This window comes from Mobula hypostoma, chromosome 2, assembly GCF_963921235.1.
Source record: "Mobula hypostoma chromosome 2, sMobHyp1.1, whole genome shotgun sequence".
In the NCBI taxonomy this organism is placed as follows: Eukaryota; Metazoa; Chordata; class Chondrichthyes; order Myliobatiformes; family Myliobatidae; genus Mobula; species Mobula hypostoma.
The window spans coordinates 149,804,088-149,820,405 of record NC_086098.1 but is presented as its reverse complement, the minus strand read 5'-3'; the positions used below and the strand labels follow the sequence as shown (position 1 = coordinate 149,820,405).

Sequence of the window (16,318 nt, the reverse complement as noted above, 5' to 3'; positions counted from 1 at the left end):
GGATGCCCAGCAGGCACGATAGTTAAATGCTCCTCTTGTGGGATGTGGGAAGAGAGGGAGACATTGTCCCTGATGTCTTCACCTGCAAGAAGAGCACCCAGCTGCAACTTCTAATACTCCATGTTAAGGAGATGGAGCTGGAACTGGATGATCTCTGGATCATTTCGGAAGGTTGATGGGGTGATAGTCATATAGAGAAGTAGTTACATCCAAGGTGCAGGACATAGGAAACTGAGTGACACTCAGTAGTGTGAAAGGCATTAAACAGACAGTGCAGAGTACCCCTGTGGCCATCCCTTTCAACAACATATATACCACTTTGGATACTGTTGGGGGGAGGGTGATCTAGCAGGGGAAAGCCACAGCAGTCAGGTCTCTGGCACTGGGTCTGACTCTGTGGCTCAGAAGGGAAGTGGGAAGACGAGGAGCGCTGTGGTGGTAGGGGATTCGTTAGTCAGGGGAACATAAAGGTGGTTCTGTGGACAAGAACGAGATTCCAGGATGACATATTGCCTCCCGGGTTCCTGGGTCCAGGACATCTCAGTCTGAATCCTCGGTATTCTTAAATGGGAGGGTGAGCAGCCAGAGGTCGTGGCCTACGTAGGTAGCAATGACAATGACATGGGGTGGACGAGTGACGGGATTCTGCAAAGTGAGTTCAGGGAGTTAGGTGCTAGGTTAATGGACAGGACCATCAGGGTTGTGATCTCAGGATTGCGACCCATGACATGTGCTAATGAGGATAGAAATAAGAAGATTATACAGTTTAGCATGTGGCTAAGAAGTTAGTGTAGGAGGGAAGGCATTAAACTTTTGGATCATAGCATTCTTTGGCAAGGAAGGTGGGAGCTGTACCGAAGAGGCAGTTTGCTCCTGAACTGGAGGAGGACTAATATCGTAGTAGGAACGTTTACTGGCATGACATGGGAGGTGGGGTGTTTGTTTAAAATAGAATTGCGGGGGATGGGATGCAAGCCAGAGTGGCGGAACAGTTAGTGCAGAGGTTCTGGAGACAGGTATTGTTAAGATCTCAGACAAATTCAGGAAGCAAAAGGTTGAGCATGGAGGAAATAATGTTCTGAGTTGTGTGTATTTCACTGAACGAAGTATTGTAGGAAAGGCAGATGAGCTCAGGCCATGGATCAACACATGGAATTATGATATTGTAGCCATTAGTGAGACTTGGATGCAGGAGGGACAAGCCTGGCAGCTCAGTATTCCGGAGTTCCGATATCTTAGCCGTGATAAAGTGGGAGAGATGATGGGGGGAGGGGTGGCATTACTGGTCAGGGACAATGTCACAGCAGTGATCAATCCGGACAGACTGGAGAACTTGTCTAGTGAGGCTTTATGGGTGGAACTGAGGAATACAAAAGGTATGACCAATTTAATGGGGCTGTATTACTGACCACCAGCAGTCCACAGGATTTAGAGGAACGAATTTGTAGAGAGATCACAAACTGCTGCAAGAAGCATAAGGCTGCGATAGCAAATGATTTTAATTATCCACATATTGACTGGAACTTCCATACTGTTAATGGACTAGATGGGATAATGCTTGTCAAGTGTGTTCATGAATGTTTCCTTAATCAGTACATAGAAGTTCTAATGAATGTGTGGTACTAGATCTCCTTTAGGGAATGAGACAGGGCAGGTAACAGAAGTTTGTGTAGGGGAACACTTTGCATTTTGTGATCATAATACCATTAATTTCAAAGTAATGATGGAAAAGGATAGGTCTGATCCTCAGGTTGAGATTCTAAATTGGAGAAAGGCTATTTTTGATGGTATCAGAAAGGATCTAGGAAGTATGGATTCAGATGGGCTGTTTTCTGGCAAAGGTGTACTTGGTATGTGGGAGGCCTTCAGAAATTAACATTTTGAGAGTACAAAGTTTGTATATGCCTATCAGAATAAAAGGCAAGGAAAATAGGTTTAGGAAACCTTGTTTTTCGAGAGATACTGAGGCCATGGTTAAGAAAAATAAGGAGGTGCATAGCAGGTATAGGCAGGTAAAAATAAATTGGGTGCTTATGAAGTACAAGAAATGCGAGCGAACACTTAAAAATAAATCAGGAAGGCTAAAAGAAAACATGAGGTTGCCTCAGCAGACAAGATGAAGGAGAATCATAAAGGATTCTACAGATATGTCACGAGCAGAAGGATTGCAGGGAACAAAATTGGTCCTTTGGAAGATCAGAGTGGTAATCTAAGTGTGGAGCCAAGAAGAGATGGGAAAGATCTTAATAAATGTTTTGCTTATATATTTACTCAGGAGATGGTCACAAAGTCTATAGACATGAGGGATACTGCAGTGAGGTCATAGACCCCATACAGAGGAGGAGGTGTTTGCTATCTTGAGGAAAATCAGGGTGGACAAACCCCAGGGCCTGACAAAGTGTTCCCTCAGACCCTGTGGGAGACAAGTACAGAATTTGCAAGAGCCCTACTTATTGAAAGGTATTCTAAGAGACCAGATATATGAGAATTTGGGTAGACAGGGATTGATTATCAATAAGCCAGCTTGGTAGGTTGGTTCTAACCAATCTCATGGAGATTTTAGAGGATGTTATCAGGAAAGATGTTGAAGGCAAAGCGGTTGATGTTGTCTACATGGATTTCAGCAAGGCTTTTGACAAGATCCCGCACAGGAGGCTGATCAAAAAGATTCAGCCATTTGGCTTTCAAGATGAGGTAGTAAATTGGATTAGGCATTGGCTTTGTGTGAGAAGTCTGAGAGTGGTTGTAGCTGGTTGCCTCTTTGATTGGAGGTCTTTGACTAGTGGAGTGCCAGAGGGGTCGGTGCTGGGACCATTGTTGTCATCTATATCCAGCAATCTGGCTGATAATGTGGTCAACTGGATCAGCAAGTTTGTAGATGACATCAAGATTGGAAGTGTAGTGGACGGTGAGAAAAACTATCAAGTATTGTAGCGGGATCTGGGCCAGCTAGAAAAATGGGCAGAAAAATGGCAGATAGAACTTAGCGCAGACAAGTGTGAGATGTTGCACTTTGGGAGGACCAACCAGGGTAGAACTTACACAGTGAGTGGTAGGGCTCCGAGGAGTGCGGTACAACTGAGGTATCTGGGAACACAGATCCATAGTTTACCGAAAGAGCATCATGGGTAGAAAGGATCATAAAGAAAGCTTCTGGCACATTGGCATTCATGGATCAAAGTACTGAATACAGCAGTTGGGATGTTATATTGAAGTTCAATAAAATGTCAGCGAGGCCTAATTTGGTGTATTGTATGCAGTTCTGGTCATCTACCTACAGGAAAGATGTAAGTTAGTTTGAAAGAGTACAGAGAAAATTTACAAGGATGTTACTGGGACTGGAGGAGCTGAGTTATAAGAAATATTGAACAGTTTAAAACTTAAAAGAGGGGAGATTTGATAGGTACAAAAATTATGAGGGGTATAGCCAGGGTAAAAGCAAGCAGGCTTTTTCCACTGCGGTTGGGTGAGACTAGAACTAGAGGTCATGGATTAAGGGTGAAAGGTGAAATGTTTAAGGGGAACGTGAGGAGAAACTTCTTCACTCAGTGGTTGGTGAGAGTGTGGAACAAGCTGCCAGCACATGTGCTGGAAGTGATTTTGATTTCAACATTTAAGCGAAGTTTCAATAGGTACATGGATGGGAGGGGTATGGAAAGCCAGGTTCCAGTTGCAGGTGGATGGGACTAGGCATTTAAATGGTTTAGCATGGATTATATGGGCCAAATGGCCTGTTTCTGTGTTGTAAATTTCTATGTCCCTAGGACCCTAACACCACCAGTCACTGGCAGCCAACCAGAAAAAGGCTCCCTTTATTCCCACTTGTTGTCTCCTGCCTATCAGCCAATCCTTTATCCATGCTAGTAATACCATGGGCACTTATCTTGTAAAGCAGCCTCATGTGTAGCATCTTGTCAAAAGCCTTGTGAAAATCCATGTACACAACATCCACTGATACTCCTTCACCTCTCCTGATTGTTATTTCCTCAAAGAACTTCAAGAAATTCATCAAGCAATATTTTCCCTTAATGACATTATGCTGATTTAGGCCTATTTTATCATATGCTTCCAAGTACCCTGAGAACTCATCCTTAACAAGCAACTCCAGCATCTTTCCAACCACTGAGGGAAGGCTAACTGGACTATAACTTCCTTTCTTCTACCTCCCTCCTTTCTTGACATTGCAATTTTTCAGTTCTCCAGAACCATTCCAAATCTAGTGATTCTTGAAAGATCATTACTAATGCCTCCACAGTTTCTTCAGCAGCACTTTCAGAACCCCTGGGGTGTAATCCATCTGGCCAAGGTGACTTACCTAACTTCAGAGCTTTCAGCTTTCCAAGCACCTTCTTGCTAATAATAACAATTGCACTCACCTCTGCCCCTGGCACTCTCAAACTTCAGGCATACTGCCAAAATCGATGCAAAATACTTATTTAGTTCATATACCATTTCCTTGTCCCCGATTACTACCTCTCCAGTATCATTCTCCAGTGGTCCTATAACTTCTCTCACCTCTCTTACTTTGTTTATCTGAAAATACTTTTGGTATCCTCTTTGATATTATTGGCCAGCTTATCTTTATAGTTCATCTTTTCTCCCATTACCTCTTTTGCCCTCAGTTGGTTTTTAAAATCTTCCCAATCCTCTTACTTTCCACAAATTTTGCTCTATTATGTGCCCTCACTTTTTCATTTATGTTGCTTTCGACTTCCCTTATCAACCATGGTTGTGTCGTCCTGACTTTAGAATACTTCTTCTTTGGATTGTATCTACCTTGCACCGTCCAAATTTTTCCCAGAAACTCCAGTCGTTGCTGTTCTGCCTTCATCTCTGCTACAGCCCTCTTCCAAGCAACCTTGGCCAGTTACTCTCTAATGCCTCCATAATTCCCTTTATTTCACTGTAATACGGATGCATCGGACTTTAGCTTCTGCCTCCCAAATTGCTGGGTGCAATCTATCATATTATGACCACTGGCCCCTGAAGGTTCCTTTTCCTTCTGCTTCCTAATCAAATCTGGTTCATCATCATCATCAGGTGCCGTGCCCAGTTTGAGCTTTGACTGCCATGGCCCACACACTACTGTTTCAGGTCAAGTGGATCAATTCATTGGTATTCATTTCAAGTTCTCTGGCTAGCTGCTCTAAAAAGCAATCTCATAGGCTTTCTACAAATTCTCTCTGAATGGTCTAGAGTCATCAGGAATGCTAATCAGCTTTCAAATTTGCCACTTTCCAAATCTTTGTTACCTCCACGAAGACCAAGGTACCTTGAAAAATGTTCCAGCATCTGCACTTCCACCTTCCTTCACAACATGTGATGTATGTCATCAATACTAGGCAATATCATTCTATCTGTCCAGTGCTCCTTGTGTTACCTTAAACAATATTGGTGAAACCTAACATAGATTGGGGAACTGCTTTGCTCTACCCGCCACAACAGGTGAGATTTCCTGGTGGCCACCTATCTTATTTCTACTTTCCTTTCCCATTCTAACCTGTCAGTGTATGGCTTCCTCTACTATTATAATGAGGCCACTTTCTGGTTGGAAGAGCAACACCTCACAGTGAGTCACATCTCCTCCAAACTGATGCATGAACATTGTTTTATCTAACTTCCGGTAATTTCTCCCCTTCCCCTCTTCTCTCTTTCCATTCCCCATTCTGGCTCCCTTCCTCCCTCTTCTCTTCTCTTCACCTGCCCATCACGTCCTCCTGGTGACGGCTCTTCCTTCCTTTCCTCCCATGGTCCACCTTTTTCTCCTATCAGACCTCTTCTTCAGTCTTGCACCTCCTCCCAGCTTCTCACTTCATCCCTCTCCCCCACCCACCCACCTTCCCCTCACCTGGTCTCACCTATCAGCTGTCAGCTTGTACTCCTTTCCCTCCCCCACCTTCTTATTCATAGTCATACATTATTGATCCCGGGGGAAATTGGTTTTTGTTACAGTTGCACCATAAATAATGAATAGTAATAGAAATAGTAATACTAATATTACTATTAGTAAATAGTAAATAATAATAGTCATGGAAATAAAAAATAGTAATAGAATAGCAATAGAAAATAGTAATAAATAGTTAAATAGTAATATGTAAATTATGCCAGTAAATTATGAAATAAGTCCAGGACCAGCCTATCTGCTCAGGGTGTCTAACCCTCCAAGGGAGGAGTTGTACAGTTTGATGGCCACAGACAGGAATGACTTCCTATGACGCTCTGTGCTGCATCTTGGAGGAGTCTCTGGCTGAATGTACTCCTGTGCCCACCCAGTACATTATGTAGTGGACGGGAGACATTGACCAAGATGGCATGCAACTTGGACAGCATCCTCTTTTCAGACACCACTGTAAGAGAGTCCAGTTCCATCCCCACAACATCACTGGCCTTACGAATGAGTTTGTTGATTCTGTTGGTGTCTGCTACCCTCAGCCTGCTGCCCCAGCACACAACAGCAAACATGATAGCATTGGCCACCACAGACTCATAGAACATCCTCAGCATCATCCGGCAGATGTTAAAGGACCTCTGTCTCCTCAGGAAATAGAGATGGCTCTGACCCTTCTTGTAGACAGCCTCAGTGTTCTTAGACCAGTTCAGTTTATTGTCAATTCGTATCCCCAGGTATTTGTAATCCTCCACCATGTCCACACTGACCCCCTGGATGGAAATAGGGGTCACCGGTACCTTAACTCTCCTCAGGTCTACTACCAGCTCCTTAGTCCCATTCTGGCTTCTATCCCATTCCTCTCCAGTCCAGATGAAGTGTCTCAGCCCGAAACCTCAACTATATATTCCTTTCCATATATACTGCCTGACCTGTTGAGTTCCACCAGCACTTTGTGTGTGCTTCCCCTCTGTTTAGTTGACCTATGGAGTATACACATCTTATCAATTTTCACCCCATCGACTTGCTCTTCTATTTTTGCCTCTATCCGTATTTTGTCAGCAACCTCGCCTTCGGAAAAATTGATGCAAAAAAAATCTCCCTGTGTATTGATGAATGATCGATGAGCCATTTGATCTTTGATAAAATGTAATCTTGTGAATATTAAGTTTCAAAGATTTTTAAGGGATGCAGGAATTGCAATGCATCTCTCTTCCTCCCGTTGGAGGTAGTTATCAAGATCCCTGTGCACACAGGGTCCTTAGCATTGTCAGGGATCTATCACATCTGCCCAACAACCTCTTTGACTCCTACCATCAGACAGGAGGTATGGTAGCATTCGGACAGGAAATGTTAGGATGGGAAGCTGCTTCTTCCCCCAGGGTATAAGACTACTGAACTCCCTGCCACCATTCAGATCTTATCATGTATGAAGCACCTGTAGCAATATATGATTGACTTTTTTACTTGTTTGGTTTATGCGTCTTATTATTTTATTTAGAGATACAGCGGGGTATAGCCCCTACCGGCCCTTCGAGCCGCGCTACCCAGCAACCCCCCATTTAGCCCTTGCCTAACCATGGGACAATTTGCAATGACCAATTAACCTACCAACTGGTACATCTTTGGACTGTGTAAGGAAACCGGAGCACTTGGAGAAAACCCAACACATCCCACGGGGAGGACGTACAGATTCCTTACAGACAACGTTGGAACTGAACTCCGAAGTGCGACGCCCCAAGCTGTAATTGCGTTGCACTAACCGCTGAGCTACCGCGGCAAATTAATAAATTTGTTAATTTATATGTGGTAATATTACTTTAAGTTCAAAGTTCAAAATACATTTATTATCAAAGTAGGTATAGTATGTACAACCTTGAAATTCATCTTCTTACAGGCAGCCACAAAAGCAAAGAAACCCAATAAAACGCATTAAAAAAGTTGGCCAAACACCCAATGTGTGAAAAAAGAACAAATTGGGCAGGCAATAAAAAGTAAACTAAAAGCATTCAGAATGTGAGTCTGCAGCTATGAAGCCAGTTCATCAGTGCAGACGTTCCAGGAGCCTGTTTGTTACAGGTCACACCCTCAGCTCAGAGTAGAGATGAGTAAACCTCATGTTATGTACGTGAGTTATTTGTACTCTGTCCTGCTACTTGGTCTGGAGGAATGTTGCTTCGTATGGCAGTATACATGGTGGCTGAGTGACAATAAACAGAACTTGAACATGAGGTTGTCCAGGATTTACTAAACAGTACAGCAGTATACATGTTACAATTCAACAGTGCAGTTATAATATTAGCGCCGATACTAAAATAGAATCTGACAAATGCTAAAGTGAATGAATTCAGAGACAATCACTTTAAAAATGCTTTGTGATTACTGAAAATCAAGAGAGAGAGAGTAGTATGCTGGAACAAGCACAGAAAATGGGGGGGGGGGGAAAAACTGCAGGTCAGAAGACCATAATCCATAAGAAAGACATTGAAGCAGAATTACGCCATTCAGCCCATCGAGTCAGCTCTGCCATTTGATCATTGCTGATCTATTTTCCTCTCAACCCCATCCTCCTGCTATCTGTCGTAACCTTTCACTCTGACTTGTGAAGAATCTATCAACCTCCGCCTTAAATATACCCAATGACTTGGCCTCCACAGTGGTCTGTGGGAATGAATTCCATAGATTCACCAAACTCTGGCTAAAGATATTCCTCCTCATCTCCGTTCTAAATGGACATCCCTCTTTTCTGAGGTTGTGTCCTCTGGTCTTAAACACCCCCACCATAGGAAACATCCACTCCACATTCACTCTGTCTAGACCTTTCAACATTTGATAGGTTCAATGAGATCCCTCCTCATTCTTCTAAATTCCAGCAAGTACTGGCCCAGAGCCATCTAGAGCTATCGGAGACTTCAAATCCCCAAATCATTTTTGTGAACCCCCTTTGAACCCTCCCTCACCACATCCTTTCTTAGATAAGAGGCCCAAAACTGCTCACAATATTCCAAGTGAGGCCTCAACGGAGACTTATAAAGCCTGAGAATTATTGTTTTAGTCCTATTGAAGTGAATGCTAACCTTGCATTTGCCTTCCACACCATCAACTCAACCTGCAAGTTACCTTTATTCCTTCTACCAAAATGCATGGCCATTCACTTCCCAACACTGTATTCTATCTGCCACTGCTTTGCCCATTCTCCTAATCTGTCCTGACAAAGGGTTCCGGCCCGAAGCGTTGACCGATCTTTTCCACGGATGCTGCCCAGCCTGCTGAGTTCCTCCAGCGTGTTGTGAGTGTTGCTTTGACCATTCCCAGCATCTGCAGATTATTTTGTGTTTACGGCTCCTAATCTGTCGAAGTCTATCTGCAGCCTCCTTGCTTCCTCAAAACTACGTACCCCTCCACTATCTTCATATCATCTGCAAAAAAGTCATCAATTCTGTCATCCAAATCATTGACATACAACATGAAAAGAAGCAGTCCCAATACTGACCCCTGCGGAACACAACCAGTCACCAGCAGCCAATCAGAAAAAGCTCCTTTCGTTCCCACTCTTCGCCTCCTGCCAATTAACTAATACTCTATCCCCTTTCCTGTAATACCATTTTGTTAAGCAACCCTACATGTGGCACCTTGTCAAAGGATTTTTGAAAATCCAAGTACACAACATCCACCGATTCTCCTTTGTCAGTCCTGCTTGTTACTTCTTCAAATAATTTCAACAAATTTGTCAGGCAAGGTTTTTCATGAAGAAATCTATGTTGCCTTTAGCCTATTTTATCTAGTGCCTCCAAGTATCCCAAATCTCATCCTTCCCAGTCTACTCCACCATCTTCCCAACCACAGAGGTCAGGCTAGCAAGCCTATAATTTCCTTTATTCTGCCTCCCTCCCTTCTGGAGGTCAGGCAGCAACCACATGGGAAGAGAAACAGAGTTAAAGTTTCAGATTGGAGATGCTTAATCAGAATTTCATCAGTTATGATGCAGCTGTCTGGCAGGAAATGTTTACACAGAATCAGCCTGGACTTGTGATAACTCTCTCCAGTCTCAAAATGCCATTCAAATACGTGGTTACTTTAGCCAGAGTGTGGTGAATCTGTGGAATGTGTTGCCACAGATGGTTGTAGAGGCCAAGTCGTTGAGTATACTTATAAAACAGAGGTTGATAGGTTCTTGATTAGTCAGGGCGTCAAAGATTACAGGGAGAAGGCAGGAGAATGGGATTGTGAGGGACAGTAAATCAGCCAAGAGTGAATGGCGGAGGAGACTTGATAAGCTGAATGGCTTAATTCTGCTCCTATGCCTTGTGGTTTTACAGACATATTTGTTACAATGACTAATCCTCTAGTTACCTTTTAGAACTAGTCACATTTTTAAGAGGAAAGAAGCAGATAAATATTGTTTCCCATTGCCCTGATCCTGTAAAGGTACGATATTAAATAGAGACCGATTGCAAGAACACATGGAAAACACATCATCGTGACAAGATTTCAGAATATTTGGCCAATAATTAACGTTATTCAATAGACTGATTTATCTTTATCGGAAATATTGTATGGATTTATGAATGGAAAATGAACCCATGTACAAACAGATGACATCACTAGATTTTTGCTCTCCTTTTGCACTAATGAATTTATTTAATGTATACAGTATATATATTTCTTAACAGTAATTCATAGTATTTTTATTGATAGGTACTGCAATGTACAGCTGCAGCAAAACAATAAATCTTAATGACATATGCCAGTGATATGAAACCTGATTCTGATTCTGGAGTCCAGATACATCCACCAAAGGGGAAAACGAGCGACAAGACACTCATGAACAAAGAACACGATCACACGAGATTGCAATTATGGAACTTTGGAAGCAGAAGTTGCACTGTTCCAGCAGACACTGGGGCAAAGGGAATTTAAAGAAACAATGTACAAAAGAAAAAAAGAAAAAAGGGAGACGCTTCCACTACAGCATATGCAATTCATAAATACAACATTATTTTTCTCAACATGAGAACCTCATTGCACTAGATATTCCAGACGAAATTCATCTCACAAAGAAGCTAAAGTAAATGTATATAACTCATCACAATCACATAGTGAGTCAATTATATATAAATTACTGCGCAGACCAAAGAGTTTCCATATTCATATTGGAGCCAAGGGGACATTGGTAGCCACAATGTCAAACATGCTCTACAACATACTGAGCTTTTTCATTCACTGTCACTTGGTGGAAACTCAAACTAAGCCATTTTACTAGGATGGGAAATGTATTCTGATCTGGCGGGATTTGCTGTTACACTGGATTTAATGGTATGTGAGATTCCAGCACATAGTTGCACTAGAACTCTTGTTGAAAATGCTAACATGGATTGGTGTTAGCTTAAAAAAAGGAAAGATTCTAATTTGGCTTCTATACATGTTTGGTAACAATTATTGCATAACTCTTAAAGAATATATAAGATTCTATAAAGATTACAACTTTTTAGGAACTGCTTCTTCTCCTCTGCCATTAGACTTCATTAGACAATGAAGCCATATACACTACCTCATATTTATTTTCTTTTCTTTGCTGTCTTTTTGCACTACTTATGGAATTTAACTTTATATATTTATTTTAATTTAATTTATAGCTTTTATTACCATGTATTGCGATGTACTGCTGCCGCAAAACAACAAATTTTACGACATATGCCAGTGATATTAAACCTGATTCTGATTCTCTGAAAACTTAACCTTTCATTCCAAAATATCTAAGTAACCTCTGCATTAAAGTTTTTCAAAGTTGACTCTTCCTTCATCATTTGAAGAATAAAGTCCCAATGGCTCGTGACACTTTAGGAGGAAAAAAAATTGCCCTGTCTTGGTCATTTATGGATGTTTCATTGCTTTTAATCAGTGACCCCTGTTTTAGATTCTCTTGGAAGAGAAAACATCCTCACCACTTCCCCTCAAGATGAAGTGACCCCTCACTCCTCTAAACTCCAGCATATACTCCAACTTAGCCTTTCTACTCTTTCTGCATAGAACAATCTACCTTTTTCAGGTACGTCCAGGAAACTTATTTGAACTGCAAAGAAGAAATGCTAAACAGTATTAACAAAAGCAATATTAATTGAACTAACTTAATAAGCAATTCTCTAACATAACCGGGCTACATGTGTAAAGAACATATTGTACAGTAGTAAGAAAATCCTCCATTGTCAAGTTTTATTTTTCTGTACACTGATTGTGAGGAAACTTCAGACTCTGCTGCTGAATTTCCAACAACCAAGGCTTTCTCAATATATTCCCAGAAAGTACTTGAAATATAGGAATGGAAGGTATAGCAATCACATCCCATTTTTATTACAACAGCAAATGTTATGGTATGAATGCAAAGAAGTTTATTGGCTGTATTTTAATTTTTGTGACATATTGTTAATTAGGGCAAGGGAATTTGATAATGCACAGAAAGCTGCATTTCTGGCATTTTTTTCTACCTGATCACCACATTAAGAGTTCATTTCTGGGCTTCCTGACCATCAGGAGCAAGTGAAAATGTTGATATTCTGTACAGTTTCAATTCCGCTATTTAAAAAGAACATTGAGCAACTGATTTGATGGATTCTGAAGATGGGAATTGGTATACCTTCTGTTATTCTGAGTAATAACCATTTTCCTATTCATTATTTTTCTACCTTTTGACCTGGTAATTATGTGTCTTGTGAATTTTGAGAAGGGTTACTTCTATCACAACACACACAGAATGCTATAGGAATTCAACAGGTCAGGCAGCATCTGTAGAGAGGAATAAGCTATCGATGTTCTGAGGCTCAGCCCAAAAAGTCGACTGTATATTTCCCTCCATAAATGTTGGCTGACCTACTGCTCTGGATTTCTAGCATCTGCAGAATCAGCTGTGTGTATGAATTCCAACTATCATTCTCAAATTGCAGCATCGAGTCAATCTGAAATGGTTCTCATGGATGGTCTCACTGAAAACTATTTTGAAAGGAGACAATATACATAATTTAACAGCAAGGCTTTAGTGAACTTGTTTAAATGTCCATACTTCATGCAATTTTATCAAATGGGGATGATAAGTAAAGCCATTTCAATAATTTCAAGTTACTGGCCATTGTCTGAATTTTGTCCAACTGGGATCTTCAGTAACGAGGTCACGGGGAGCTCTGTTATGTGACCATAAGAGTGGATTTGAGCCTCATGTCCCTGAATTTGCTGTTACTCATTTTAGAGAGTAGTAAGTACATTAATTTACAGTTGCTGCAGGGTTTAAATTAAAGTGTTAATGTATGATGAGCATTTTATAGCTGTGGGCCTGTACTTTCTGGAGTTTGGAAGAATGAGGGCAGATCTCGTTGAAATCTGTCGAATATTGAAAGGCCTAGATAGAGAGGATTTAGGGAAGATTTTTCCTATCATGGAGGAGTGTCAGGCAAGAGGGCACAGCCTCAGAATAGAAGGACGTCCCTTTAGAACAGAGATGAAGAGGAACTTCTTTAGCCAGAGGGTCACGAAGCTGTGGAATTCATTGACGCAGGTGGCTGTGAAAGCCAAGTCACTGGGTAAATTTAAAGTGGAGGTGGACAGCTTCTTGATTAGGGCTACTGGAAGAAGACAGGAGAATGGGATTAAGAGGGATAAGAAAACAGTCATGATGGAATGACAAAGCAGACCCCATCGGCCAAACGGCTTAATTCTGCTCCTACGTCTTACGGTTTAAATCAAAACCTTAATAAAGGCAGAGCCTCACCTTCATTAAGAGTGGGTGGCCCTCCCTCCCATGCTCAAGGTCGGAAATAGGTTCACATCTTGTTTTCTATAGTTGCAGAAATCTGAAAGACCTGGCTATGCACAGGCGGTGGAGATTCTGGCGCAGACCAAAAGGATTGGGTTACAGCCGTATTTTGTGCAGAGCCGCCCTGACGCTTCTGCTCGTTGTGCTCCCGCAGGTTTTTCCTATAGTTTTCTGGAGTGTTTTGGTCTTTCTTGAAACAGATGAAGTAGCACTTGGGGAAGAAGTGGCAGCACAAGATGCCGTAATTTGAAGCTAAGATTGCAACCACTTCCACGGCTGGGAGATACTTGTCGTCGGTGTTGACGTGCACGGGAACAAAAGAGATCCATACAATTAGGTAGATAAGCATGCTGAACGTGATGAACCGAGCCTCGTTATAAATGTCTGGGAGCTTTCTCCCCATAAAAGCAGTCAGAAAGCAAAGAAATGCAAGAAGGGCTATATAACCCAACATAACACCAAACGCCACATTGGAGCCTTCATCACATTTTTGCAAGATGATTTTAGGTATATTATGATTTATTGTAAAATAGGGCCCTTTCACTAACAACCAAACTGTACAAATAATGACTTGTATTAGAGTACAAGTTACTAGGATTACTAAGGGCTTATACATTTTTTTCATCTGATGATGAATGATGGGATCAAAATTAAATGCCAGGATGATCCTGAAGGATTTGATCAGGATCCAAGAGACGCAAATAGTAAAGCTTATTCCAAAGAGTGGTTGTCTGATCTTACAGTGCAAATCTGATGGCTTGCCAATAAAAAATCCAGTGCTTACGAAACAAAGGAACAGCGAGAAGAGAATGACAAAACAGAAATAGCCTCCAGAACTCTTTACCGCCGGTGTGTTCAAATTCCGTGCAAATACTATTAAAATTACAATTATTAACACAATCCCCAAAGCAGCAAACACTACAAGGACAATTGCAAACCCATCATCCCAGTTGAAGAATTCAATGGTCTTGTTATTGCACTTAGAACTTCCAGCTTCAGACCATTGTCCATCCAGGCATTTTAAACAGTCGTTCATGTCTGTGGTGAAATAAAAATGTCCCTGTTAGGGTCCAGATTTACAAACATGGCATAGAACAGAGAAGTACCATAACAGGCCCTTCGGCCCATAACAGGCCCTTCGGCCCATAATGCTGTGCTGTACTAATTAATGTTCAAATACATGTTAAATGTAATTACAAAGGAGGCAAGACGGTGGTTACACTGGGAGTTTGAGGAGATTTGACATGTCACCAAAGACGCCAGCAATTTTCTACAGATTTACTGCAGAAAGCATTCTAACTGGTTTCATCACCATCAAGTCACCAAAGACGCCAGCAATTTTCTACAGATTTACTGCAGAAAGCATTCTAACTGGTTTCATCACCATCAAGTACGGAGGGGCCACTGCACAGGATCAGAAAAAGCTGCAGAAATTAACGACTTTAACCAGCTCCACCATGGGCACTAGCCTCCCAACCACCAAGGATACCTTCAAAAGGAGATGCCTCAGAAAGGCAGCATCCATCATTAAGGACCCTCATTGCCCAGAACGTACCCTCTTCTCATTGATACAATCAAGGAGGAGGTACAGGGGCCTGAGGACACACACACAAAGTTTCAGGAACAGTTTCTTCCTCTCCAACATCAGATTTCTGAATGGACATGGAATCAAAGCGTCTATTTTTGCTCTCTATTTGCACTATTAATTTAATTTATATATGTAACCGGGTGACCGTTGGATCTTATTCAGTATTGTTAAAAGTGTACTTAGGCATCCATTTGGGTAATGCTAGAATAGTTGTCTGTGCCTTTAAGGGAGACGGTGATGTCATTACGCACGCATGGTATAGTAGGGAGAACATTTTGCTTTCTGCTGAAGACGTGGTAGGGCGTTGGAATTGGGTTCCTCCCAGACTGTGCTGTGCATGGTGAGGAAAGATTTCCACGAGTGAAGAAATCAACGCTGGGCAGCGTGGCTTATACCAAGTTCCTCACCATCCAAGATTGCCACTACCGTATTAGTACCTTATTAGTTCTGGTGTTTTTTATACTGCATACGCAATTCTGTCCATACACGAGGGTGTGGATCGACAGTTAAACTGAGATTGTAACAGCAAGAACTGGTTGTAAATTCGTTCGTTTTGCTTCATGACCCTCTTCTGGCACTTAAACATTGAAAACCGATAAAGGAATTAAAACCCAAAAAAGTCTTTGTTGTCTTGAGTGTGTACTTTTCCCCAGGCTACAAAATATATAATCTACACATACACACATATGCATATATATATATATGTCTCTTGCAATAAGATATATAGATATCATATTGTAATTTATATTTTTTATATTTTGCACTGTACTGCTGCCACTAAACACATTCCATGACATATTGTATGTCAGTGATATTAAACCTGCTCCTGATTCTGATAATGATTGTGAATGCTTACCCCAGCCTGCAGAATGGTATCCCTCAGCACAAGGCACACAGTCATAACAGCAGGTATGTAAGGAGTACGCATTCTTCCTTTCCCCAGGTTCACACGAGCGGGAGCAATTGGAGAACACATCCTGTTGGAATGAGTTAAGGTTAAAGATTAGCTTTATTTCTGACATATGCATCAAAACACCAA

At 41.6% G+C, this 16,318-nt stretch overlaps 1 protein-coding gene across 1 annotated transcript in view; it reads right to left on the bottom strand.

Moving 5' to 3' along the window:
- Positions 1 to 10,163: 10,163 nt before the first annotated feature.
- LOC134359732 (G-protein coupled receptor family C group 6 member A-like) overlaps positions 10,164 to 16,318 on the bottom strand; it is a 49,246-nt gene continuing 43,091 nt past the window's right edge. The window contains exons 5-6 of the mRNA XM_063073269.1: positions 16,136 to 16,256; positions 10,164 to 14,729 (exon numbers count right to left, since the gene is read on the bottom strand). Coding sequence (XP_062929339.1) covers positions 13,699 to 14,729; positions 16,136 to 16,256 — 1,152 coding nt within the window. The 3' untranslated portion in view covers positions 10,164 to 13,698. The remainder of the gene's footprint in view (positions 14,730 to 16,135; positions 16,257 to 16,318) is intronic.